At 47.5% G+C, this 27900-nt stretch overlaps 1 protein-coding gene and 1 long non-coding RNA gene across 3 annotated transcripts; both read left to right on the plus strand.

The window, feature by feature from the left end:
• The first annotated feature begins 6777 nt into the window (after nt 1–6777).
• LOC125941789 (uncharacterized) lies at nt 6778–8442 on the plus strand. 2 transcript variants are annotated; one of them, XR_007464607.1, is made up of 3 exons: nt 6778–7090; nt 7940–8032; nt 8415–8442. It is a non-coding gene; the product is annotated as an uncharacterized LOC125941789 (long non-coding RNA). The 2 variants fall into 2 exon arrangements; XR_007464608.1 differs by having other exon boundaries at nt 6778–7086; nt 8415–8437.
• On the plus strand, nt 8437–11756 carry LOC119434899 (uncharacterized). Its single transcript, XM_049659635.1, has 7 exons — nt 8437–8532; nt 8610–8693; nt 9148–9219; nt 9304–9396; nt 9494–9565; nt 9650–9984; nt 10129–11756. Exons 1-7 carry the CDS (start codon nt 8490–8492, stop codon nt 10819–10821), a joined length of 1392 nt encoding a protein of 463 aa, XP_049515592.1. The 5' UTR covers nt 8437–8489; the 3' UTR covers nt 10822–11756.
• The last annotated feature ends 16144 nt before the right edge of the window (nt 11757–27900 follow it).

Raw genomic sequence — 27900 nt, forward strand, 5'->3', positions numbered from 1 at the left:
GAACCACAGCTGCATGCTTAAGTTTTCTGAAAAAGGTAATTTGATTTATCCACAAATAGTATTATTCAGTCGGGAAAGCAAGTTTTGCCAGACTGGTTATTATCACTACGCGTCACGTCGCACCAGGTTATGGGCAAGGGCAGTGGGAGACAGTGAGGTTTGCACAAACAGCTGCGATAGCTGCGGAGCAATTTTTGTACTTTTCTCTCATCATAGCTCTACTTATTGTCTCTCTTACGATTCACCAAAATATCCTATTAACAACGACAGAATGACAAGCATCGTTGTTTCCTTGTTGGTCTTGCAGTTTTTATTTATGCTACCGGGATCACCAAAGGCTAGGCTCCTGAATATTGCAGTTCTGTCCAAAGTAACCGTATCGAGAGGACACGTTCCATACAAGCGCGTAAAATACTTAGAGTTGTATCTATTTTTTCTTAAAGTAGCATCAAATTGGTTTTAAGACCCCCAATTTGGGCCTTGTATTTTAAAAAATAATACTCGCCCTTTTTACCCCACCGTATTAAGCTTATATTCCGCGTGAAAGCTGCATAGATGTGGAGTAAAAGAGTTAACGTGTCGAAAACTGTGTTCTCTATACCACTCGTTTTAAGGTTTGGCAACGTTTTGCAAATCGATAACGAGCTTTTTGCACCTTGTCTCAGTAAGGATTTCTTGACTGTCTGGTTAATCTCTCCGTCTTTTTCTTATGACTCATCTCTGTTTCTATTGTCTGTGAAAAAAAAGGATGTTGGAAATGTAGTTGCAGTTGAGCAGCGTGAAACTATTTTTTATGCCTAATAAAAATTTAAGTGAAAATGAGTAATTCTCGGGACTCGTTTTGCGACTGTCCTCGTCTGAACATACCCAGCTGGCTCATCCGCTGCACTGGGATCATCGCGCTTTTCCACTAGGCTTGTGCATTGTTCATGTACACAGGGAGCATTTCAGATAGCCGATATAACTAGAGAAGCCAGAAATAGGTTCCCCCGACTAGTCTTAAAAAGCTTGCTGTACGCGCTCTCGTGTGCTAGCTACCTCAAGCTACCGTAGTAGGAATACGGAGGCGGTAGCCCTGAAATCTCAAGCTCAACTTATTTCGTGGCTAACGGAGGCAAAAGAGACACAATCTGAGTTCGCTCTTCTTTAGTACGACGAAAATAATGAATACAAATTCAATATGAGTGCAATATTTACTTTATTCTTAGAACGAGACACACCGTAGGGATGACCATACATGGGTCATAAAATAGGCTCAATTTTCTCACTTGGCATAAAATATGTAACATGTTTTTTGCACTACTATATTTATCAGTCCCGGGTGGGTGTTCTATAAAATTTTTCATAAAAACTTGGCGATGCTATATTTAAACGTCTCGAAAATGAAGCAATTTTGGCATTGTTGGGATTTTATAACAAATAAATACGTATTGTAGCTGCATTATAAGTTTTTGTTTGCGAGAAACCTTTTGAATATTGGTCACAAATGGATTCAGCTTCACGGCTCAGCTAAAATGGCCCCCCAAAAATCCCCCCCGATTGCAGGGTCAGTCAGAGGCAGTTGCTCAAAAACAGCCCGAAAAACAGCCTGAAGAGCCCGAAGATCGCGGTGTGTCTAGGCCCCACAGGGGAGAGTGTGGTGTTTACGCCACTTTCTTCATTCACCCTTTCCTCGTGCTCTTTTCTTCTATGCATAGCTAGCATACTGACGGGTGGAGTGACTGCTTGCAGACTTGCCCATTCTTGTCAGCGCACTGCTATAGGGAAAAAAATGCTCGCTTGCGATCGTCATTCCTACTGCAAAGCTTTCATCTTAAAATACTCAGCAAAGTTGCCACAGAGTTTTGCGAATGTTAGAACTACTTATAGGCAAAAGAAACATGTAAAGAAAGTCGGCGCTGGCGGCAACCGTCTTCCATTTGGTTCTCGGTTCGATTTGGAACTCGGAAACACAGGAACATGAATCTTACAACTGTGAGTGTACTTGTTTTGCGTGTGTTGCAAATTTTCTAAGGTACTAGATGGATTGAATTAGGAAACGGCGCATTGAGCTGTCTGTTTTACGAGCAAGATTGTTTCAATGAAGTAAGTTTCAAGACACTACATATTGCCTTAAAAATTATGTTCAGCTACTCAAACGCTTTTTCTTTTCGCTTGAATTCCACGATTTGTGTGCATATCACTGTTGAGGTTTTAAAATTTATTATAGTTTGGCCTTCGTGCAAAATTCTACATGTGAAATTCGAGAAGTTGCTTCAGGAAGCCCTAGCAAAAATAGGAATTTATTACACGGAAAAAAAATACCGCAGCGTGCACTTGCGGGAAATGATGCTTACCTAGAACAGCGAGAACAAGCCCAGTTCCTCGGAATGACTAGCAGGATCAGGCAGCACCCATAGCATGATAAAAGCAAAGTCCTGCAATTGGGTAATATTCGCAAACCGAGATTTACACATGTTCTACGCTGGGCAATATTCAGAGGCTGTTAATGAAAGAAGTTAGGTAATTACAGGCACTGTATCTTAGGGCTGTTTCAGTAGTATATACCGCGTGATAATGCGTGGGTTGGCAGCAGTTTATAGCATTCACCTTAATACAGTCTAAAATAATTGTTAATCCAGCTCACATCGTTTCTGTTCAGTAAACGTTGATGGTTATACACCATAAACGTATCACAACCTAAATTCACGCGGGCAAAAAAAAAAAGTAAAGTAAGATAGCAGATTTCAATTATTCTTTTGGCTCTGCGCTCACTTACTGTGATAGCAGCATTTTGCAGCAGTGAAGACCACAAGTGACTTTCAATTGCCAGCTTTTTTCTGAAATCATTGCGTTCTCCCATCACGGGGAACACGACAACGATCTAGCAGTTATATGAAAATGAATTCGTGTAAATAAATGGCATTCTAAAATATATATTATTACATTTGAAATGTAATCACTACACATAAATACCTGTTTTAAATGTCTAGTCAACTTAAATTTATAATCCGCACATCACTGCATCAAGATTATAACAGGAAAACGCAACATAACCTTGCAATCGCCACGACACCCCGTGCTCCAGCCGTCCCAAATAGACAAATAGATGCAGTGCAGAGCAACATGAATGGGAAAAAATTGCAATGTTAAGGGATCAATTGTATCTACACTACTTGAAACTAGGCATTTTAGGCTGTAATAAGTTTTGTTGCAATTCTTTAATTCTAAAGTGTTCCGTTGTGGGGTGTAAACAAGGCGGACGGATCTTGCGCATTTTCTTTGTTGTAAATCTTCTCTGTAACACCTTCTACGAAGGATGCCCTATATGTTGGAAGATTAAATAATGTTGCCTCACACATTTTTTGCAGCAAAATTTACTAACTCCTTCGAACTCTCTGCTCAAACTTCTATTCTCCCCCTGCCCCCCCTTCAACGGCATTCCCGGGAATCAAGCGCCCCCAGAATTAGTCATCCCCGCCATCAACGCCGCCGTCACCCTATCCTATCGCCGTTTCCGTCGGTCAAGAAAAGGTGCCCTGTAAAGTGTTTCCCCACCTTTCGAAAAGCTGCACACCACCACCTCCGAAGAATACCTCGTGAAGAAGGAGCCGACTGGGCTCCGAAACGTCGGGCTAATAAATTCTCTTATTTGGTTGGAGTCACTCTCAGAGCCCTAATTATTTTCCCAACCCAACAGGTCATTGTGTCGAAATGTTTAGCTTGAATTATACTTTTGCAGTATGTTGATTTGTCAACATCAAAACATTGCCACCTGCTTTTGTCATTTCGTCTACTCTGATAATATACGTTTTTATTTTCCAGCGGAAGCATCTCCTCTAAATAAGGGGGAAGTCGTTGTGGGAGGTGGCAGTATTTACAATAAGTTCACTGCATTATCACGGTTCACAGGTGCCTGACCAGCCCGCCATCATGCGAGTGCTGACCAACCAGCCAACCCACGTCAGCTCCCTGCCCTGAAAGCCCTGGCCAGCCCGCCGTCCTCGGCACCTTGCCTAGTTCCTATCCTCAGGGTTCTGTCTAATCAACCGTCAACCACCAAGCTTCATGAGAGATGGCTCTTTGGTACTTGCTTCCAAATAAACTGTTTTAACACAACCCAGCGTCACCCCATTTAATTAGGTCGACAGTAAATGCCTGTTTGTGCTTATTTATTTGTAAATAAACTGTTATAAAACTGTCTCACTATTTTTCTATTCTTATTTGCATGTGTAGAGGACTTCTGATTCCTGACCTAATATATTTATATCGCGTTTTCCTAGCGACCAACGATATAGTTAGTATGGGGACAATTGCTATCAAAATTCCATTAGCAAAAGGCTCGCGGTAATAATAGCTGCAATGTCTAGAGCCAGCATATTTACAATATTCGTCATGCAAGGGGGATTGGCCGAAAGCTGGAATTATTAATGGCAACGAAATGGCTCATCGCTGGTACTATGCGAGCAAAGCAATGGCTGCTGCATTGGCAGAATATTCGGCCTATCTTGGTTTCAACTCTGGACCAGCCTTTTCAATGGTTGCACTTTGCCAATATACCAGCATTGGTTAAGGACTGGTACCAATTCCTGCATGAATTGGGCCATCGTTGGACCATTGCTGGTGTGCCGCCTGGGAAGTACCCATTTGAAGGAGAGGAGATAGTTGAGAGGTGACACGAATCTGTGCTGTCTGCCATGTCCCCTTTCTGCGAAGAGGAATGATTCTATCGATGGTTTAAAGGGGCCATCCCCACTTCTGAAGCTACCATCACTGGGCTTGATGTGGGGTTTACCACCGGACTATATGCACTGTGTTCTGGAGGGAGTGACTCAACAGATAGCGGTACTTTGGCTGTCCTCCACTGGAAAGGCTTGCTACATTGGGAAACAAATTGCACAGCTCAATGAGCGCATCATGAAGGTGCGCCCTCGAATTTGTTTTACGAGGTTGCCAAGGCCGCTTTCAGAAAGAGCATTTTGAAAAGTAACAGAATGGAAGTACTGGCTTTTATAATATAGTGTGCTATGTCTTCAATATATTTTGGCATCGAAGTACACAAGGCATTTAATATTGCTTTCAGAGTGTGCTTTTATGCTTCTAAAGGAGACCATTGAGGAGTCTGGGACTTTCCTGGCTGGTAGGCTGTTGAAGCGGTTTGTTGAAGAGGTGCAAAGGTTGTAAGGTGAAGCTGCTCAGACATTCATTGTCCACCAGCTTCTTCACCTTGCAAATCTGTCAGGATGACTAGACCACTATGGACAACGTCAACTTTCCCATTTGAGGGAGCTAAGGGTCAGATATTGAAGCTTGTATCTGTGGCTAAAGGTGTGCCTCGGCAAATAGCAGAAAGCTTAATCATGCACGGAACACGGCCGCTGGACGGAGTAACGGAGTAATTGAAGCGCCTCATTACACAGCCACAATTACTAAAGAAACAGCTTGAACTAATTTCAGGGGGACGCACTGAGCAGATCCAATCCAGTGTGTTAGCTGACCCTTTGTCATTTTTCGTTCTTGAGGAGAATATTCAAGTTCTGATAAGAGTGGCCGTAGGTTCAGATCGAGTTATCAGCGAATATCTGAGGGCTCGTGTTAAGGTTATCATTCTGCACAATCCCAAGTGCAAGCAGGCAGAAAAGACATGCTCAAGCTACTTTGAAGACTGCAATATCAGTCTTTACCAAGTGCAAAGTGTCTTTTCTGTGGGGAGCATCATCTTGCTGCTCTGCCAAGAAATGATTTGTGAAGAGTTTGGTTACCTTTGGTGTACAGCATTGAACATCCTTCAAGGAATGTTAGGAAATGCTTGCTGCGTGAGGACAGCATAGCATCGCCGTGTGTGTTCATAGATCGAGAGAGCATTTCATACCTGGCAAAGATGCCGAATCTTTTTTAAGAGGGACTAAGTAATCTATGACTCGTGCGCACGTATGGAGAATATATGTAGGGTCAGCCAAACACTGTTAACGTCTACTGCAGCACAGCTACTTAGGTCAGCCGTTCCCTGTCCACTGCGATATGAACACATGCCATATTTGGTTAAAGGGCCCTGAAACAATTTTGACGATTTTGTACAAATCTACTGAGTCGTTAAGGTAGGTCCTTCTGATCAATAATTGACACATCAAAGTTCTCTGCGTAAAGCGTGTAGTTTATTACAAGGTTTTAGAAAGGAACATTGCTACGGATTGCAGCAGGCCACTAAGATGAATTTTAAGCCGCCCCTGACCCTTTGACGCGATTAGGCCCTATCACGTCAATAGGGCTAGCTATCCGATTGGCTGCCCAGGGTGCGTCATCAGTAATTTTTCCAACATCATGGCGAACAAATGTTGTTCGTGATAGTTGAAACTTTAGTCATTTGTTTCTATAAAAGAAAGTAACAGAAAGAGAATGCACCAGGACAGTGTATCACTACATTCTTGAAAGCACTTCTGGCACACAGCAAGTGTCGTACTCCGCGTTAACACAAGCTGCGCGGTCTGTGTTGGTCTCAATCTGTCCTTTTGCGAGCACCATGGTTCATCCTCGCGTTGTGGGCTGCAAACGTAGCGATCGGCGACATGTCAAGCTGCGACATCGTGTCCCTCTGCAAGGAAAACATGCGAGCGAAGTGGTTGTGGGTATCCGATCGGCACTAGCATCTACGCGTTTGCGGCCGTCCCTTCACGTCGAAGGATTACTATAGGTGGTATTCACGCGTAAGCAACACTGTGATCCCGTGCAGCATGACCGGAAAGACTCAGGCCGGCGTGGCGAGCTTTCCGCTTCCGGCCGCCATATCCTTGGGGGAATGCTTTCGTTTCGTGGTGCTTTGAAGTGCAGCAGCAGGCATTGCAATCTCAAGGACCTCGGCAATCATTGTAATCATGGTTAATTGCGCTGTGTTCGGATGCAACAACGAGTCGCGGCGGAAAACTGACTCTGGTGAGAACACGAAGAAGCTTAGTTTTTTTTCTGTGCCGAATGTTGTTCGTTGGCAATGCAGCCAGACCTTAGAGATCTCAACGAAGCGTCGAGCGGAATGGTTTCGTCGCCTCTACCGGGGTGACATTAATACAGACGCTACCCACTACAAAGTCTGCAGCGAGCACTTCGTTTCTGGTGAGTGCATATTTGTCGTTCTGCTACAAATTACGCAGCGCGAATTTTAAGGGTAGGGCTTGCACGTGGTCGATGCTAGTAATGCTGTAGCGTATGTGGTTAGCATAACGTTTGAAGGCTTGCTTTAGGTAGTGAACTGTAGTAAAAGACAACACGGTGGTTGCTACTCTGCCGCCTTCTCCTGTTCCATTTCACTCAAACTGAGTTGCACTAAATGCCAAGACACCCGCCGTGGTGGCTTAGCGGCTAGAGCGTTGCGCAGCTAAGCGCGATTTCGCGGTACGAAATCCCGGCCACGCCAGCCGCATTTTGATGGGATGGGGTGAACCGCAAAAACGCCCGCGTACCGTGTATTGGGTGCACGTTAAAGAACCCCAGGTGGTCAGAATCATTCCGGAGTCCCCCGCTGCGACGTGCCTCGAAGTGGTTCAGAAGTACTGTAGATTGGGCAAGTTGGTGCATCGTATTCTGTCACCTGTTCCCTTTTTTCCTTCATACTCAAACTGAGTTGCGCTAAAGCAAGAACTCGAAGTGGTCTTGGCATGTAAAACCCCAGAAATTAACTAATGCTATGACATCATGCCTGTTCGTGTTTATGATGCTGGCGTAATTGTTCCGGAAACGAGCGAAGCCTGTCGTACTGCTGATTCTGCTGTTTGAAGTTATTTTGCCCGGGAGCCCTTAGCACACGGCATGATTTTTGTGTAAAAGCTGGTTGTCGTGCAGTTGTGGCCTCAAGTAATGGCTAGACTTCTTGCTACTGCAACCAGTGGCTATTCTTGTTAGAAATGCGTCAGTTTTAAAGGAACTTGTTTTGTTGTGCAAACGCAGTCTCGTTCATACTTGCAAGCAGGCCATCCTACTTAATGGATCTGACGAACCCGGACTGGGCGCCAAGCTTGCACCTAGGGTATGACACAAAGTCAACAACTCGATCTGAAGAAAGGTATGTATGTATGTGCTCTTTCTGGTAGCGCACAGCAAACCCAGACTTTAAAAATAGCTGAGACCTAAGAGGTGCTGGCGGACACTGTGTTGATACAGCAGCTATGTTTTATATTGCACTCCCGACTGCAGTTACGTAGTATAAGTTACATAGTCATCAAGTAATGCATTCCAATCAGTTACTTCCAAGTTAGCATTATATTGAGAATAGTTGTGTCTGCAGAGAGTAGGCGGGTTTCAGTTTCCAAGAGAATACAAATTTGTGAGAACTGGTGCCAGCACTGTGACAAATACCAAGCAGTTGTAGAGGTAGAATCATCAATGCAAGTAGTGGTAATGAGTACAACGTAGACATTTTTACAGAGAGGTACATTTTATTTCAGGCACCAGCGACGTTGCAAGAGACTCCAAAGGTGGTCCAAAAGGCCGATAGCAGAGTGCTGCGACCCTTGACTACAATGTTGAATGCACAGCAGAGTGCTGTGAACAGTACTGTCACAAGTAAAATGGCTGATTAATACAAGGGGAATATTTCCTTTAATGACATTCAGCGTCTTAACATCTTTGTTTTTATGCAGGCACACCACTTGCAAGTCCCATTGCAGTACAAAATGACCAAGGCAATGAGTCACATATGTCTCATTGCACAATAAATGATTCAGGTCAGTGCCCTGTGTAAGCTGTTCATTTAGACTGGACATAACATTACAGCGTGCTTGTAATGGAATTATTATTGTTCCCTATGTTCTTTGAGTTTGCATGCAGTTAATTGTTGCATGATTAGTCTTTCTGTCAAGAACAACCTCACTGCAGGTGGCCCATCATCTACCCCATTTCTTGCATTTCTTTGAGTTTGCATGCAGTTAATTGTTGCATGATTAGTCTTTCTGTCAAGAACAACCTCACTGCAGGTGGCCCATCATCTACCCCATTTCTTGCAGTAAGCAGTGTCGCATATCCGACGGTCGCCCAGCATGACCTATTGGGTGCTTCTCTTTCTGGAGCTGTAGGCGCCTTATTGTGTGTATACAGGATATGTGCAGTTTTGATGCGCCCGAGTTGTTGCAGAAACAAGGTTGATGGTTGTGAAATGCCAATGATAACACTTTAATGCAGGCCCAACAATGCTGCAACAAGTACCAGCTGCAACTGTACCACAAGATGCTGATACTGCAGCTGACATATTTCGTGAGTGATCTTTGTTTGCACAGTTGCAAAGGGCCTGAGCACCTTAAGCACACAATTTAAATGACTGTTAATGCCTCACCGCAGACCCACCATCCATGCCATCACCTGAGGTAGGCAGGGCCCCAGTCTCAGCTGAAACTGGTTCTACTGCTGGAGCTGCAGTGGATGGCGCATCCTGTGAGTACTACATTCATGCAATTGCAGCAAACCAGAGGTTTTCAGCAACATGCTGAGTCCAAGTGTTACATTCTTGCATTATTTATTTATTTATCAGATGTGAAGTTCTCTGAGGCTGGTGTTCAAGCCACCACTTCGACGGCTGAAGCTTCAGTGAACACCACGTCATGTAAGTAAAGTGGCACATATCTCATAGCAGCCTGCACCTGAATATGACACGCGTAGTAATGTATTGTCTGTATGTTTCTTTCAGTGCTAAAGGACGCTGAAACCCAAACAGATATCACAAGCAGTGCATTAAACAGCTTCGAAGGCGACAACCAGGCCCTACGTGCAGAGCTAAACGAAGTGAAGGGCTCTTTGCGTAGACTTCAGTTGTCTAAAGCTTCATTGGAGCAAGACGACAACCGTGTAAAATTTTACACTGGCCTACCAAGCTACACAGTTTTGATAGCGCTGTTTGCGCTTCTCGAGAGTGGTGTGTCGCACAGCGCAAACAATGTGCTTACTAAGTTCGAAGAGCTTGTGCTCACACTTGTGAGGCTGCGACTAGGAGTGCCCTTGCAGGACCTGGCGTATAGATTTGAGGTAAGTGGACTGGTGGAATTTGTATTGTTGCGAGCACTTATTTACAGTTGGCATCACGTATATGTTATAATACTCTCGTGGGCTAACATTTGGTGGCAAGATGGCCCTGTTTGCTTTATAATAGTGACTGGTTTTATCTTTCAGGTCAGCCAAGCCACAGCAACACGAGTAGTCAACCGGTGGATCGCGGCCATGCATGTACGACTAAAACAGCTGGTGGACTGGCCCAGTCGTGAACAATTGCAGCAGACCATGCCAATGGCCTTCAGAAAAGCATTTGGCACGAGTGTGGCAGTCATTATAGACTGCTTCGAGATATTCATTGAGCGCCCTTCGTCAATGCTCCCTAGGTCACAGACGTGGTCGCGGTATAAGCACCACAACACGGCAAAATATCTGATAGGAATAGCACCTCAGGGAGCAATCACTTTCATTTCCAAAGGGTGGGGAGGCAGGACAAGCGACAAGCTTATAACAGAGTCGAGTGGAATGTTGAACCACCTTCTCCCAGGTGACACGGTGCTCGCCGACAGAGGACTCACGATTGGTGATGCCGTAGGCATTCATCGTGCATGCCTTGAGGTTCCTGCATTCACAAGGGGCAAACCTCAGCTATCAGCCTGGGAGGTTGAAAAAACTAGGAAAATTGCGAATGTGCGCATCCACGTGGAACGTGTGATAGGTTTGCTGAGGCGAAAGTACAAAATTCTTTCAAGCACCATCCCTATTGATCTGCTAGCAGTGCGAAGCGAGGACACTCTAACACAACTTGACAAAATTGTTGCGGTGTGTGCTGCGCTGACAAATCTGAGCAAATCGGTTGTGCCTGTTGACTGATCTGGATGCGCCAAATCTAAATTTTACTTAAAGGGGTTGAGACACCAAATTTTGAGGGTATAAAAGGCCTGCTGCAGGCTTCCTCTGTATGAAAGGACACTCAACATGAAGTGTTCGACACAGCAAACGTGTTAAATATATTTTAATTTGCTTCCAAAGAGTGCCTAAATGCTCGTTCTCGCGATCGAGACCCATCGCTAGCGCGATTAACACCGACGTCACTGTGTTGGAAGCGTAACGTGTTTTAGTGACGTCATACCACATTAGAGCGACGTACGATGAGCGGTTACCCACAGCACGGGGCAAGCCTCGAGTCTAGAGTGCAGTATAAGCTGCATCGGACGAAGACGCAGTCGGAATCGGAGCTGCCGCAGCTAGCGATGGCAACTGTCGGCGTGGGTTTGTTTGCTTGCGCTGGTACAAAACGTGTGTGCGAGAGCAGACGGTGCAGCAGTGCGTGCGTCACAGCCTTGTGGGCCCACGTGACCAAGCTTCCTAGCCAGTGACGTCACTGTCCAACTCGGCGCCGAGGAACCGAAATTGGTGCACATAAATAATGCGATATTAAATTATTTACCAAGAATATATGATCCTTCCAGCGTGTATCATGCTTTATGGAGCAATAAGAAACGTTTGAAACAAACAACGCGCAAGCCACAAATTTGATGTCTCAACCCCTTTAAATGAAGGGGCCCTGCCACACCTAAGGATCTGCCATGTACTGCAACGGAAACAACTGCTGGTGTAATGAAGCAGAGGCCGCCCCTGTGTATGTGCCAACTGAAGAGGAAGACGAAGTATCGTGCCGTGATCGCGAGTGAGCCCCGTGCTACGAAAAGCCCTTGCAGTGCCTACCTTTACGTAACGTTATTGCAACGTTATCGGCAACAATAAACCTCGTCGCACTGGAAATAAAGTTAATCTTTCCACCTAAATTTGTCTTGCACAAGTTCACTTTTCGTTCTTTGAAATCCGCTCCTACCCTAATCCACCATGTTTTGCCATGTGCCGAGCCCATTATGTCAAAGAACCCCAGCGACCCAACGTGTGCAGCACTCATGCTAGAGAAAACACTGCAATAAAAACAAAACTGCTGCGAATGAAAAATACCTGCTGTCATCCAAAGATTCCACATTTATTAGACTGCTCCTTCATAATGTACTTCGCTATGTAAAATTCAGTGATAAGGTGAACAGTTTGATGACTCTGTTCAGTTTCCCCTTGTATGCAGCAATATTTTGTAAGGCTAATTTCACAGAACAAGTTCACTAGGTCCTTTCATGTGTGCACTTACATTACCTATAACAGGACTACAAATATGCATATTTATCACTTTCGGGGTTTGCAACCCTTGCAGAACCAAGCCTTCGCTTTCGGAGGGCGCTTCAAGTTGGCACTCTGAAAGTGAAACCATTTACCCTCACAGTCTGGCCCACTGCATTCTACCATGTCTCCAGACTCTGGACCACCGCAATAACAGAAATGCAGTGCTCCGTCATCAGAAGAGTCTTCAGGCCCATTTTTGTTCTCTGAAGATGTTGTCCAGGTCTTAAATAACAACTCTGGCAACAGGACTATCTTGAAAAAATCCCTACTCCTGTTCACGACCCCTTGACAAAATTCGGCATCCAGGAAGATTCTTTCAAGATGGCTATCTGCTGGTGTCCGCACAAAAAAGTCGCAATAGCTGCGCTGGCAAACAAAAAGCTGCATTTGTATTTGCGTGTAGTAAGCATGTTGTCGTTTCAGCTTTAGTGTATTATCACTAGCAGCAACTTCTAAGCAGCCACTTTTCTGGGTCACAACGTCCTTTACACAAGCAGCTGAATATGGGCACTTAATTTCTAAAACGCCATCTTGGCAGCAGGCACAAGAAATCAGGCCATCTGGGCTTGCTGCCATGTGGGGCTCATGTGAACTAATATGCAATCCAGACTTGTTGCAAACAAACTCTTTGTGCTGGCTGGATGCTTCAGCAACGTATTGGTTCCTGGCAGTGTCCTCCTTGCGCAGACCCCAATTAGTTGCAGCAGAAGAAAACTTGCTCTCCTCCGGGTAGCAGATCTTCTTAACCAGGCTCACAGATGGCTGAGTCAAGGTCGTTCGGCAAGCTGCGTGGGCTGTCGATGCTGTGACCCGGCCTGCTCTGAAGGCGAACCACGTTGGTGAGGCCGACTGACCTCTCGTTGCCGCTTCCACATCTTTACAGACCTGCATTTTCAATACAATGACTTTTCACACTAATTCAATGTACATGATCACAAAACTGCACTTAGCTAGCAGCAACCATGCAGGTTGGGCAATGTAAACACTGGTAGTTTCAAGCTTTTAGCAGTGCCTTGTCTGTCATGCAACATGTAGTTACAACATGTAGCTACGTGGGCAAGGAAGAGTGGCCACCATGCGCACGCTTGACAACCCGTTCTGCTTCCTTGCTGTACAGATTCCCGTTCTTCTTGGCACGTGGCTATCTGCACCAGTCCGGGGATATGCCGACATCGTTGCAACGTCACCGTGCTCTGTGGCAGCAAACTGGACCGAAGATTTCAACGCTATCGCCAACGTAATACTGCGACATTCACGGCAATGTCACACACATTGGCAAGTATTACCCGTTAGCGTTACAATTCGACCCGGTAATACAAAGACAAACTAGCTTATGTAGCGTTTTAGATTGTCTTACCTTCGTGCGCACAATGACGTGCTCGCCGTGTCTTCTCAGCTGAGGTTCTTGAACAAAGCCGCTGGTCAAATAGTTGTGCGACTCCAGGGATTTTCTTGCTTTCAGCTGTTCGTGAGTTATGAAGCTTGTAGCGTGCACAAGGTAGTCTTTAATATCAGAAAGTTCTACCTTGGGTACGAGCGCGAGATCAAATGACGCCTCTTTGCCAGTAAGCATAAGTGGATCGACGCCACCGCAAAGCTCCACTTTCTCGACGTAGCGCACCTTCGCACCGGACTCTAAATTCTGCGCGTACGTGCTTAAGTGCATTAATGAGGGGCTGGCATTCATGCTTGCAAAGTTGCAAGAGATAGGCACTTTAGTGACTCCTCCTAAAGTAAAAAAAAAACACACACATCGTCAGCGCTTCAACAGCGGAGATAGGCTTTGTTGACACCGGCTCCCCAAAAATATGGCGGTTTCATAGTGGCCAACGCAGCTTGTGCCCTTTCCGCTACAGCGCCCGCCAGACTGCTCTTCCGTGACGTCACGTGAATACCACCTATACAGAACAGTAGTGATTCGCGTGTCCGGTATGCGGGTAAACGCAGGCGCAAGCGGACAGCGCCGGGCGTTTTACGGGATGAGCGGAGGTGCAAACGTGAATGGCCTGGAGGGTGCAGCCACCTGGTGGCACAGAGCTCAACCAAACACAGAACTTATATAGGAGCAATGAAGTATATTCTACTTTGCTGCTGGTGTAAATTTTAGGAAGGAGCGTAATCATGAACACGTTGTTTTCTAGATGCTCAAAATGTCTTATACTTGGTTACAGCAATATTAGCGATTTGTTTGGTTGGTTGAGCTCTACGCCACCAGGTGGCTGGACCATGCAGACGGATCCAAGGCTCCTTTATTTTTCAAAGGTAGCGACAAGTTTTCATCCAGCCGGCGCGCCCTGCGATAGGCCGGTTGGCGACATGTGACCTTCTCACCTTCGCACCCCGCCCAAAGGGTCCAGCAGTGGTCGCTTTGCCGGCGGAATGTACGTGTATTCTTTGTTTTCGAGCGTGCACTTGGACGATTTGGTACTTCACGCGCCTCTGTTGCGCTGTTGTAGTAAACTAGACGTGCCTATGTGCCTGATGCTTGAGCGGACGCAAGAGTTATGTGTTTGAAATCAACGTTTGCAGCGTGACATGCTAGTATGCCGGGCTGGTGTGCCTTCGGTTGCCGCAACCGCGCGGAGGAAGGAAAAAAAAGTTATTTTCCATTCCTCGCGGTAACAGCAATATCAGCAGAAGGAAGAAGGAAATTTCTGTGATTTTTACTCTTGCATGCGCTTAGGTTCCATGCCATATGCTTCATTGCTCCAGTGGCCATAAGAAAATATAAGCGTAAGAATGTTTATGCCTTGAGATTCTTTGGTATAGTCGAACATCAACGAGGTGTTTTCGTTTTTGCGTGGGTCAGTGGAGTGCTACTGGACGCTGTGGACAATGGTGCTATTTGCTAACCGCAGAGTCGGTCGATTAAAATACCGGTTGTTGTGCCTTATATGCACCACCTGTCGCGCCGCTTGGAAAGCATGACCGCCAAGTGTGGTGTCCCTGTGTTCTTTTCAGCGCCGAAAAGCTGGTTTGCGTGTGTTGAGCAGTGAACGGCCGAGGGCAGAAAGGTCCTGCCTGCACCACAAAGAAGCACGCTACCTCTTTCATTGCGTGTAGTACTGGTGTCATTTTCTACATCTCTTGTCATGTGGCAAATGCTGCATTGGCCGAGCTGGTTGTTGCATTAAGGACAGCGTGAGAGAGCACTGTGTGCAAGTCCGCACACTAGTGGGATCCAGTCACTTATTGGATTATTGTAAACGATACCACTGAATACCTATATTTAACAGCACACGGGAACATTCTAGGCCAGTACAAGGACGACAAGTGCCGTTGATTGTTGAAGCCTTTTTCATTCAAAAAGAAAACCATAAATGTGTCAGCACAGCTTCCATCTCACTTTCAAGGAAAGAACGCGATCACCTTTATCAAAATCTGCCTGCCATGCATCCTTGATAGGTGGCTTCAAGCATGCTCTACAGTTCATGTACCGGTGTCTGTTAACGCATGATTAGTTAGTGTCTCTGCATACCCGCACCTTTTCGTGTACTACGATCAGTTGAAGACAAGCGTCCTACCTGTCCTCGCGTTTTTCCTCATCTCCTAATATTTCCTATTTTTTAAAGCGCTGCAAATGCATGAAATACTGACAGAAGCATCACATGTAAATCACAGAATCATGTCTAATTAGACAACCTCAGTGCTAAAGAAAGCTCTCACTAATACATTTTTGCTGAAGATTTGGTATTCTAAAACAATAAGAAGTTTCCCTTTTAATTTCGTTTACCAATTTTAACTAATGCAAGTGGCTGTATTGGGCCAATGGTATTACATAAAGTTTTACACCAGCTATCTTCGTTATAATTCATGCGCAGTAAGCGGTATGTTTAAGGTGAGTCTTACGAGAGAAGAAAGGTATCTCGTGCTCCACTCTGGTGAAGCAATAAAGGGTGCTCTTTGTTTCTTTTTAAATGCTTGCCTATTTCTGCTGTTCAGTCGAAAATAAGCGCACGATTTTGCAAGAATTGCAGGACCCAAAGACGCAACTTGCTGACAAACTCGCCGCCACTCTTTTTATGTTGGCTGTCACTGTCTTTGTACAGTTGTAGTTGACATATTGGTTCGCTGTGTTTGTGTAAGTTCTGTATTTGAACTTCTGAAGGAAGGTTGGGAATTCTGCAGTAGACTGAGTGAAGCAAGCGTGGTGACTTTTGGTCGCATATTTGATCTTACACGCTGGCCAACTAGTAACACTCTAGGCAGCACGTACAGATTTCTTGTTTTATGAGAAGAGCAGCCGTTGGGGCCCACACCAACAGGTACCGCTTGCCCGAAGCCATTTACGGATGGGTAAATTAACCAAGTGGTAAAAAAAGTGATTCTGGTCTCAAAGTTGGCGCTGTGCTGTATTGAGCATTCAAACTTGCCTTGCGCTGCGGGCTATAGCTCGCTTGCATGGGGACAAACTAAATCTTCCTTCTGTTACTTGTGCGCGAAAATTATTCGAAGGCAAGTTCTCTTTTACCTGCAGCTTATCAATGCCTGCCGCTGCTTGTCGAGCTGGGCACTTCATTTCCCTGGTTTGAGCTCACAGCAACCATGCATACTTATAGACCAAATTTATCCGTTTGTTGTGTTCGACAATGAAGAGATCCGATGCCGGTTCAGCTTTGGCTCTGATGGCAGCATTTTAATTCGTGATCTTTTTGCGACAGCACCTTGAGCTGCGTACGTGGAGCAGCATGGCTAGCATGACAGTGGCGATATTGCTATGCGTGATTATCGCCTTGCAGTAAAACTAGGGGAACTGCGCAAAATTGACGTTACACAAGACGAGGAAAGGGCGAACACGGCGACGAACACGGCACGGATTTACAACTGATTGTATTGTTATATACGTTGACAGTAAAAAAAAATATAAGGAAGAAAATAAGACTAATTCAACATGATACCATTATCCCAATCTCTCGTCAGCCTACATCATCGACCTGCGCCACAAGCAGGTGCTGTATTATCTGCGAGTCAAAAAGTCGAGTTCTTTTTGGGTCAGGATCAGAGAAAGCATACTAACCCAATTTTAGTTTAGACGGGCTTTTTCTGCAGCTTCAATTAATTCTCTATAGTTCTTTTTTTTCAGCTTTTTCCTGTAACGTTAGTTCCTGAAAGGATTGGAGCGCAACCACAATCCCTGCAGTGGATACTTCGGTGGCCACTAATCGCCTTGTGTACGTTGTAGGTATGCTGCTTAACCCTCTAATTTATACATCTTCCTGTTTGTCCTACATGTTTCCTTTCACAAGGCAGCGGGACCGAATAGACAACACCTTCAATACAGTTTGCATGAAAACCGCTTTGTAAACTGTATTGAAAATACAGTTTACAAATAATAAATAATAAATATTGAAGGTGTCGTGCATTCGGTCCCACCGTCCTGAGAAAGGAAATTTGTAGCACAAACTGGAAGTGTAAGTTTATTTATAACCAAAACTTTTTTATTTCTAGCGGCAAAGAGTAAAACAAATAAAACAATGTCTGTTAACTTAACTTCACATTCTTTTTTTCCGATGGTCGTGGCAGCTAACGGACCGCATTAATACTAGTGTGAGGTATTTTCTGTTGCCATTTTTCGCCGAGTGTCCCCTCTTGTTGAATTTCTTTCTCTATGGCAGCGCCTTGGCGCGCCTTTTTTTCTTTGCGCTTCTGCTTCTCGCCAGTACGTCGTCTCGGCGGCCATCAACTTCTGGCGCTTGTCGCATCAGCGGTGCGAAATGGATGGACGGGCACATTGCACTTTGTCCCACCTCCAAAACCATGGCGTTGCATCTTGTAACGGCTGGCAAAGTGAACGATTTGATTTCGGAGCCGTTACCAGATCCTGCCCATTGGCTACCTATACGATGGTCAGCGGGCTGCTAGCCTTACCAGCTTATTGTCTGAAGTACATAAAATATTTTATACACAGACATTGCATTATTGACAACCCAAGAAAATTAGCACTGAGCATATAGCTACTGTATACTGTTTTCATTGAGTTGTATGTTTCTATACGCCATTTGTCGCAAACAACATATCCCTCCTGCCGCCCCCCTCCCTCTTCTTGGTACCAAGTTTTTCGCTGAGCAAAGGCGCGGCAACGGCACCAGAACCCTGAAAACTGGACCGGATTTTTTCATGCCACCAATCTGTAAAAGTACCCAAGCGTGAACACTTCATTTGCGACGAGAAGTTGCCAATTTTGACAGCCATTGCTGAAAGTGAGAGCAAAAAGCATGCATTTTTTTTTCATTCTCACCACGGGGACTTGGTTTAGCTTGATTTTCATGTCTTAAATTTCATACAGTGCAGGAGAGTAGAAAACTTTGCAAAGTTTGTAGCTTTCCCTTGTTTGATGCGCAAGCGCCAGAAGCGAGGAATAACTGATAATTTTTTTACTTTTTCCTAACTTTAAACGTTGATTATCTTTTTGTGTTTCTTTATGAAACAGAGGTGAGGTTGGCAACATTATTGGCGAATAACTAAAGACGCAAAACAAATAGGAGAAAGGGAAAGTAAAAGTAAAGGCCAAAAATAAATACCAGCACATAGAGAGAATCAAGTATACAAACATTTCCAAGTTCTGCAGTTCCGTCTCTGTTTCTCTGTCTATTTTTGTCGCTCTTAAATCATGAACAAAACAAATGGACGCAATTTACAATGTGCGGGTCATTGAGTAATGAGTGCGCGAAATATATGCGCCAGATATGCACGGACGGACAAAAATTCCAAGGGAGGTTCAAGAGGGTGCGTGCTATTAGTGACACAAGTGCAATGACGTGCGCTTTATCATAGGACTTACATTTCGCGCTTTTCACTGCTATACTTTTACAAAGAAAACAAAGAACTCGTTTGTCATTGTGAGCTGCTTTGCCGATTGTGTTTGCCTTTGTGCGGCGACCAAGCTCGGCAAAGTACAGGCGGCCACAGTTGGTCAGTATTGTTCAATACAGCGTCTGGTAGTCATTGACGCAAACGATATCATTGCACATGTTATGCCAAATCGTTCTTGAGGTCTTTTTCCCTGCTATTTTGGTAACATTCTAAGCAATTGGAAATCTCTACAATACTGGATTATTTTATGAGAATGACTACGAAAAAGCGTAATTTATGGCAATACTCTTTTAGGTAGAAAACGAAGGGTCATATGGGGTTTATTGGCGTTTACTTCCAGTCACGTTACGTTTACTCCCAGTCCCCGTCACGTTACGTCCAGCGCAAAGAGCACCCGAGCAGTCGTACCAAACGCCAGCCCGAGGGAAAACCAGCGACGCCGATCCTTTTGTCTTTGTCTTCCTCACTTCATGAGCCACGCGACCACAGTAACGCTTGTGCTATCTTCGTCATTACAATGGCCCCACGAGAGAAGACTAGCCATCCTGGCGACTCATGGTGACGACACGATAGAGGGATCGTAATACGGTTTAAGCCGACTGACGTGCATGGTCTCGCGACCACGACGCCGCAGATAGCGAGACAGCGTGAGAGCTTTGACTACATCGTTTACAGCAGATGTACAGGTGACGATCCGGTAGGGTCCGTGGTATTGAGCCAGCAGCTTAGACGAAAGACCGGGAACGTGATGCGGAATCCACAACCAAACGAGGGAGCCGACACGGAAAGTGGTAGTGCTCAGGTCGGTGTCATGTCGATCCCGCTGGCGAGCTTGACCTTCCGTCGTGAAGGTACGAGCATGTTAGCGGCATTCTTCAGCGTACCTGGCTGCTTCTGATATGGGTCGATATTCAGAGGCGTCAGGTTGGTATGGTAATACTGTATGAAGCCTGCATGAGGGTTCTCGTCCATACAATAAATAGAATGGCGAAAAACCTGTGGTCGCTTGAGTCGCGGTATTGTAAGCGCAGGTTACAAAGGGGAGAACCATGTGCCAGTCGGAGTGGTCCGACGCGACGTATGCAGTGAGTAGAGCACTGCACGGGCCAATTTTTGCGGCCCGGGCCCGGCCCGGGCCCGTTTTTACATTGGACGGGCCCGAGCCCGATCAAAACTTTTATGGCGAGAGCCGGGTCCGGCCCGGGCCCGGAAATAATCTACGTTACCCGCCCGGCCCGGCCCGCCACCGCTTTACCTTAAGCCCGAGCCCGGCCCGAGCCCGGCTCGAAATCGGCCCGAACCCGGCCAGAGACCGAAAAATACATGTTTTTCTGAGTTGAGAAGCCCGAGAATAACTCGCAGAAAGCCCGAGCCCGGCCCGGGCCCGCATAAAAAACCCGAGCCCGGCCCGGGCCCGCATAAAAAACCCGAGCCTGGCCCGGGCCCGCGTCAAAAAACCCGAGCCCGGCCCGGGCCCGGGTCAAAAAGCACACGCCGTGCCCGAGCCCAGCCCGAGCCCGTGAAAAAACTGCGCTACCCGGCCCGGCCCGGCCTTTCGGGTAAGCCCGAGCCCGTGCAGTGCTCTTGCAGTGAGCATATCGTCAAGAGTGCGATTGAAGCGTTCAGTTAATCCGTTGGTTTGTGGGTGGTATATATGCGGTTGATGTATGGTGGACGACGTGACACTCGGCAAGCAGGGCTTCAACCACTTGGCAAAGAAAGACACGTCCTCTGTCACTGAGAAATCCTCGAGGAGCTCCATGTCGAAGCACGAAATTGCGCAGGAGGAAGAAAGCAACGTCACGTGCTGTAGCGGCAGGAAGGGCGGCAGTCTCAGTATATCGGGTGAGATGGTCAACACCAACGATTAACCACCGGCTTCCAGACGTAGTGCATGGGACTGGGCATGAAGGTCGATGCCGACCCGATCGAAAGGCCACTCGGGCCAAGGTAGAGGCTGGAGAGAGCAGGTCGAGCATTGCAGAGGAATTTTGCGCTGTTGGCATGCTTCGCAAGCACGGATATACTTGAGGACAAAGCTATACATACCACGCCAGCAGAAGCGTTGGCGCAACCTTGCGTAAGTTTTCAACACTCCTGCGTAAGCCCTCTGTGGGTCGGTATGAAAAGCAGTGCAGATGTCGGAGCGCATGTGACGAGGTATTACGAGAAGCCACTTGCGACCATCCGGTATATAGTTGCGGCGGTAGAGCAGGGTGTCTCGCACGGTAAAATGAGAGACTTGACTGCGGAGCGCGCGGTAGAGCGGATTGGCGGTGGAATCCGACAGAAGGTTGAGATGGGAACAATGCACGAATCCTTCCGTTGCGCCGAATGCATAGACTCAACGTTGATCGCTGATATAGCGGTGTACTGTGCCGAGAGAGACGCTGTATTGTGTGGTAGAGGAGAGCTAGAAAGGGCGTCCGCGTCGGAGTGCTCGCGGCCAGACCTGTATACCACTTGGATAACATACTCTTGCAGCCCGAGGGCCCACCGACCGAGGCGGCCCGAGGGATCTTTCAAAGTCGACAACCAGCAAAGAGCGTGCTGGTCCGTGACGACATAAAACGGGCGACCATAAAGGTAGGGTCGAACTTGGCAAGAGCCCAGACTATAGCCAGGCATTCTTTTTCAGTGGTTGAATAGTTGGTCTCGGCCTTTGTGAGTGTTCGGCTCACGTAGGTGACAACATACTCGTTATAGCCAGGCTTCCGTTGCGCGAGCACCGCACCAAGGCCCACGCCGCTTGCATCAGTGTGCACTTCCGTATGCGCTGGGGGATCGCAGTGCCGGAGAATCGGAGATGTGAGCAGCCGGCGTAGCGTCTGGAATGCGTCATCACATTCACGAGAGAAGTTAGACATGTCGGTGCCAACGGTGAGAAGTCGCGTCAAAGGTGCGATAACGGTCGCGAAATTGCGCACAAAGCGACGAAAATAAGAACACAGGCCGATGAAGCTCCGGAGGGTCTTTGAGTGACGTCGGCTAAGGAAAGTCGGCGACAGCTCGAAGTTTGGCAGGATCAGGGAGGACGCCGTCTTTGGACATAACGTGGCCCAAGATAGTCAAAGTGTGAACTGCAAAGCGACGCTTTTTGATATTCAGCTGAAGACCAGCGTTCTTAAGACATGTCAAAACTTGGTGCAGACGTGAGATGTGCGTCGAGAAGTCTGAAGAAAACATGAAGATGTCATCAAGGTAGCACAGACATATGTTCCATTTGAGACCGCGAAGTATGTTATCATCATGCACTCTAAAGTTGTGGACGCATTACAGAGCCCGAATGGCATGACGTTAAATAATATAGCCCATCAAGGGTGACAAACGTGTCTTCGGTCGATCGCATGCGGCCATTGGAACCTGCCAGTAGCCAGAACGTAGGTCCAATGACGAGAGGTACTCAGCGCCTTGTAAACAATCGAGTGAATCGTCAATTTGGGGTAAAGGGTAGACGTCCTTCCGTGTGTCTTTGTTGAGGCGGCGGTAATCGACACAGAAAGAAATAGAACCATCTTTTTTTGTGATCTAGCACAACTTTACGCCGGTCTTCACTTGGTCATTGTGATGTGCAGGTTCTTGCTTCAAAGCAGGTCTCTGAGCAGAGCCTCGGAGGACCGAACGAAAGGACGAAGCCGTTGGTTTCAAAGAAGAGAACGAGACATTTAATACGCACGTTATGAAGGCAAGTAGGAGAAATGAATTGAAGAGCAGAGGAAATAAATAGAAAGGAAGGCACAAGTAAAATCCAAGTTAGACAACACACAGAGCTAGGGCTAGGCATAGGTGACAGCGCGCGTAACTGTTCGATGTGGAAGGGTGGTGGCAAGGCGTCGAAAGAAGGGCCTTCGTCTCACCAACTGGGTGACGGGTTAGTCGACGACTGGGTAGAGCGCTCGATCGCATCGGCTCCGGCTCGCGGAGGGGTCACGGGCAGCTGGCGGCACGTGAAGAGCGAGGCGGCGTTCTTGCCAGACAGCGGGGCGCAAACTCGGGCCTGTTGCCCGACACCTCGACCGCTGCCTACAGACGCTGGAGCTCGCCGGTCTCAAGTAACAGTCTGTGACCGAATGGAGTAGCGATGCCCAGGAAGGCAGGCTGCTCGGCAGCACGGGCAGACGGCGGCGGCGTTCTGGCCGGGCAGCTTGTTGTGGAACTCGGGCCCGTAGCCCGACAGCTCTCGTTCTGCCCACGGGCGCAGACGCTCGCCGGCCTCGGGCAGCAGTTTCCGAACGGATGGAGTAGCGATGTCCAGGAATGGGTTGCCAGGAGGCCCCGGCCGGGTGAAGTCCTGGTGGCTCGGGTTCGAAACCCGACGGCTGTCTTCAATCCCCGATCCGGTGGCCGACCTTCTCCTGGTGACGCTTCTGGAACTCCTCCCTCCTCTTCTGCCAGCGCGGCTCGTTTTTCTACCGCTCTGGCCAACTTGTCGTTTGGTCATTGGCTGCTTGAGGCTCCGTGGTCTTTTGCGATTGGATGACTTTTCCTTTTGTTTTTTTTCTTGCGCCGCGTATTCACGTGCACTTCGACGTTGTCGTCCTTCGTCAGCATGAAATTCGCCTTGGCGCGCGTACTACATGTCGTCTGCTTCTTGTCTCCAACCACGACACCACGTCGCGCACCACACATATAACCGTTTCTTACCACCGCACCGTATCGCGCACTGCTCATCACAGTCATTCACTTGGTCACTCCGCCGCTGAAACGCGAGGGGGGCATTGTCTGAGGGGAGGCTGGGACCCGGTGGCGATGTGGAGGGAAACACTGTTCGCACGACCCAAGGCGTGTTCCGTACAGTCGAACGAAGAACAGAAAGTATCTAGGAGAGACAGGAGTTGGCGTCAACGCACAAATCAAAGACTTCGGTAGCAAAGAAAAGGTGTCATGGCGTCGAGCGAAAGACCAGAAGAGGAGCCAGGCACATCCAAACACTCAGACAGGTCAATAGGCTCGACACAGCCGAGGCACTCATCGCGAAGCAGAGTCAGCGGGTACGCGAACGGGTTGTCCACTGGCATAATTGTTGTACCAGTGGCTACGTCAAGAACGGCGAATGTAAGTGGTAGAGGTTTGCAGTGAAGAAAAACAGATGAATACGTGAACATTACCGAGGCGTCGGGCGCCGATGGCCACAACAAAGCGACTGGTGTGGAAGTGCTTGGCGGCATATCAGTATCGGCAGCGACAATTTTAAGGGGGCGGGAGAGGCGGCAGGGAGAGTGGTGTTAACGACAGACAGAGCAACTTTGGCACGGGCGCAGTCAATGACGGCTCTGTGGCGCGAGAGAAAGTCCCATCCCAGGATGGAAGTTGCATGGGAGCAGAAGGCAAAGCAAGGAACTAAATTGTACAATGTACGTCCTGAATAACGATCCTAGCGGTGCATGCGGCTAAAGGTTCGATGGGCTCCATGGTGGCAGTACGAAGTACAAGGCAGAAAATGATGTGATGACCTTCCTAATCTTACGGCAAAAAGTCTCACGTATGATGGAAACTGCAGCGCCCGTGTCGACGAGTGCGAATGTAGCGGCTCCTTCAACCTGTATTTCTATAATGTTTTGCGGCGATAGCGGATGTCTTGGACATTTCGACAAGCGTGCAGCTCTTGCCTCCGAAGCTGCAGCATTTTGTTTCCCTCGTTGGAAGGGGGGTGACGACGCATCGGCGATATCGACCGTGGACGCGGTGATGGTGAACGACGGGGGCTGAAGTTCTGAAGGCTGGTCCAGAAGTTCGGTGACAAGTTCGAATCAGCATTCTGGTGGGCTGCAGATACATGTGGCTCAACGAAGACGTCCGGACGCGGCAGGCGACGGCGACAAAAGCGCGCCACATGTCCCGCGATACCGCAGGCGAAGCATATCGGCCGATTGTCCCGCGTGCGCCATGGATCTTGTGGCCGGAGGTACTGGGGGGGGGGGGGGGGGGGGCATTTGAGGGACAGGGAGAAGAGCTGGGCGCGGTGGGCGCACCTGAGCAGTTCCAGCCATGCGCCAGCACGAGGAAAAACCAGCGACACCGATCCTTTTGTCTTTCCCGTCATCACTTCAGGAGCCATGCGACCACGGTGACGCTTGTGCTATCTTCGTCATTACAAGGGTGGTACAACAGGACACTGGTAACACAATATCTTCTGTGACGTGGATGTGAAGGGTAGGTTTTGTTTAGGCACAAGAAGTAAATGTTGAAAGTGTACCTGGAAGCAAAGTTCTTTAAAAGACATACGTGGACATATTGATACGAGAATACTAATGATCAGAAATAGTATCGTTTATTGCCGAGCGTGTGCGTGCAGGGAGCAGCACTATGCCAAACACCATGTGGCAACGCACACACACACAAAAAAGGAAAAGCATTTAACAATATGTGCGAAACTCGCACAGTCGGAGGACAAATCAACTCGGCGTAAGTGCCAACTGCCGTGACACTACTCGCGAAGAAACAAATTAAACGAGAAGGCAATTTTATTTCTTGTCAAAATGCTGTCGAGAGAGGGAGACAGAAGGATAGACAGCATAGTAGTCGTGGTCCAGGCAGGATAGCTACGCTACGCGCACGCGGGGAAAGCGAAAGGGGGAAAGAAATATCAAAAAGGAGATGGATGTATTTTTTTATTTATTTGGAAAGTTGGCTCAATAACATAAACTATTAAATATACAAATCTTGGGCGGTTTCGGCGAATATCAATAGTGCTTGATGGTTGGTCCCAGAGAGCCTAGAATAAAAGTCCGGTGGTCTCGTGGGATGAAGGCCCACTGCTTGCTGGTAGCGCTGTCTTAACTGGTTTAGACCAAGTAACATCCAGAATGGACAGGTATCCCAAATGGTACACTGAGGTCTTGTGGACAGGCATAGGTGACCGATGTAGTAAGTGCCGCCCCCACACGGAATCTCCTCAACACCACCTCCTCCTGGAAGGCCGCCTGGGAAGTTTCAGCCGTATACGGTGGAATTAAATATCGTGGTGCGGCGGATAATCTCCTTGCGGTTGAGGAAATCACCCTGGGTGTCACTTAGGAAATGTGCTTCCACAGCTAGTGGCACCTGATCGTGGGTGGCAGAGTCAGCTTGTATGTGAGCAGAAATAGTCTCCCGTGGAATCCATTGTATCCGAAGCAGACCGGGCATCTGTGCAATCGTGCGGTGTATTTCATCTGCGACAGGGTGGGCATTGCACACTTTCCGAATGTCATTTATGGCCGAAGTGGAGTCACTGCGTATGATTATATCCAATGTCGGCGGCCCGGAAGCAGCTGTACGTCACCAAGTTTGTTGCGTCTTGCAGGTTCAAAAGTTCTGCACTGAACGATGGGAACAGATTTGTCAGACGGTACACTTGCGGATGGATGCCCTGACACCATGGGAGACGTAACCACTTGTTTTGTCCGTGCAACTCATATCGGCATAGACCTACACCATGTTTGTAAACAGTGGTAGGCACCGTCGATATATTTTAAGCCCTATAGCGACGTCGCGTAGGCTCCGCCCACGTTCGCCGCCACCGCTTGCATGCGTGGATGGCGCATTTTTTTTAATGGGGCGGGGGTGGGGGAGCTAAAACCACGATTTCATTATGAAGCACACAGTAGTGGGGACGCCGGATTAAGTTTGACTACGTGAGGTTCTTTAATGTGCACGCAGTGCATGTTCTTCCATTTCGGCCCCATCGGGATAGGGCCGAACGAGACGCTAGGCCTAGCTCGCTGACCGCCGCAGTGACGGCCGACCCGTACAAAAATGACTGTTGATTTTCCATTGACGTATTGTTGGGGATTTGTTGAATCAACGGACTTTCAACAAAGTTTCTAAAGTCCTTGAGTTCGCTCAACAGTTGCACAGTGATATTACCATTGAGAGCTTCTCAATAAATAATTTATTGAGTAATTTATGTTGATTTTCTCAGTTGTTTTTTTGTTGTGTAGCAGTTGAGTTCAGCATATACTAATTAGGACTCGCATATGAAGGCGACATTTCTAAACTTTATTAAGAAGCATTCTTTGCCTCATTCTTGTCACTTTGCGGTAGGTAGGTAGGTTCTTGTTTGGGCTCGCTTTCGTAAAAAGAAAACAATGTGTGACCGACTTTGGCACCGAATGTTGACCGTCGAGCACAGCAGCCCGGTGCTCTAACCTTTAGGCCACGAGCGCACGCATACGTCTCTCGTTCCGAAACCAGCCAGCGCTTTGAATGCTCGGCGCGCGCGCGCCCCATGTAACTTCCTCGTCTTCTTGCGACAGCTCGCGCTTTGAGGCGCCATGTTAGACTGTACTATGTCCGGGACCAGCCCAATTTCGTAGCCGTTTACGCTACGTAGAAACTGCGACGTTGAACCAGCTTCATGATCGCCCACGAGTGACTTGTTCGCCGGCGTACAAATGCCATCGTCGTTTTAACATACGGCATAGCCATAGGTGCGATCCAAAATGCGCACGTTTTAGGGAGCAAAAGAATGTGAAATTCACTTGAAAACACGGTGACTGTGTGCATGGGGAGTTCCCCAAAAGTAGACACGGCGGCAGCGCGGATGGTGGCGATAAGGCAGGCGACGACGCTACCTTTGAGCATCGGACGCGCTGTGCGAACCGTGGGATGCAAGCGCGCACAGGCTGTACACATACACTTCAGAGGTCTTACAATTTCCTGTGCCACACCCTCTGTCTCGAAAGCATAATACATTTTTTTTTATCCAACGGCCGTGGTACTAGATATCAAACAACGAACGCGCCATGAGATCACAGCGCGTTGAAAGCGTTTCGGATTCAGCAACAGCCGCAACATTACGCCAGCTAATCGCTGTCTCAGCGGCTGCTCCCGACAGTCGCCTTGCCGAAGCATGCCATAAAATTCTTGCCATGGAAGCCTCCCAAGCCTGCAGCTCTCCTATGTTCAGTGAAACAAACGAAGGCCAAAGAGAAATGAAAGAAATGAAACAGTTACGCG

This window comes from Dermacentor silvarum, unplaced genomic scaffold, assembly GCF_013339745.2.
Source record: "Dermacentor silvarum isolate Dsil-2018 unplaced genomic scaffold, BIME_Dsil_1.4 Seq314, whole genome shotgun sequence".
Lineage (NCBI taxonomy): Eukaryota > Metazoa > Arthropoda > Arachnida > Ixodida > Ixodidae > Dermacentor > Dermacentor silvarum.

Excerpts from the sequence above, each read along its gene's own strand:
- LOC119434899 (XM_049659635.1), top strand. The coding sequence starts at position 8,490 with ATGTTGAATGCACAGCAGAGTGCTGTGAACAGTACTGTCACAA. Across the intron at positions 9,397-9,493 it reads TGCAGTGGATGGCGCATCCT|ATGTGAAGTTCTCTGAGGCT; the intron begins GTGAGTACTACA and ends TTTATTTATCAG. Across the intron at positions 9,985-10,128 it reads ACCTGGCGTATAGATTTGAG|GTCAGCCAAGCCACAGCAAC; the intron begins GTAAGTGGACTG and ends TTTATCTTTCAG.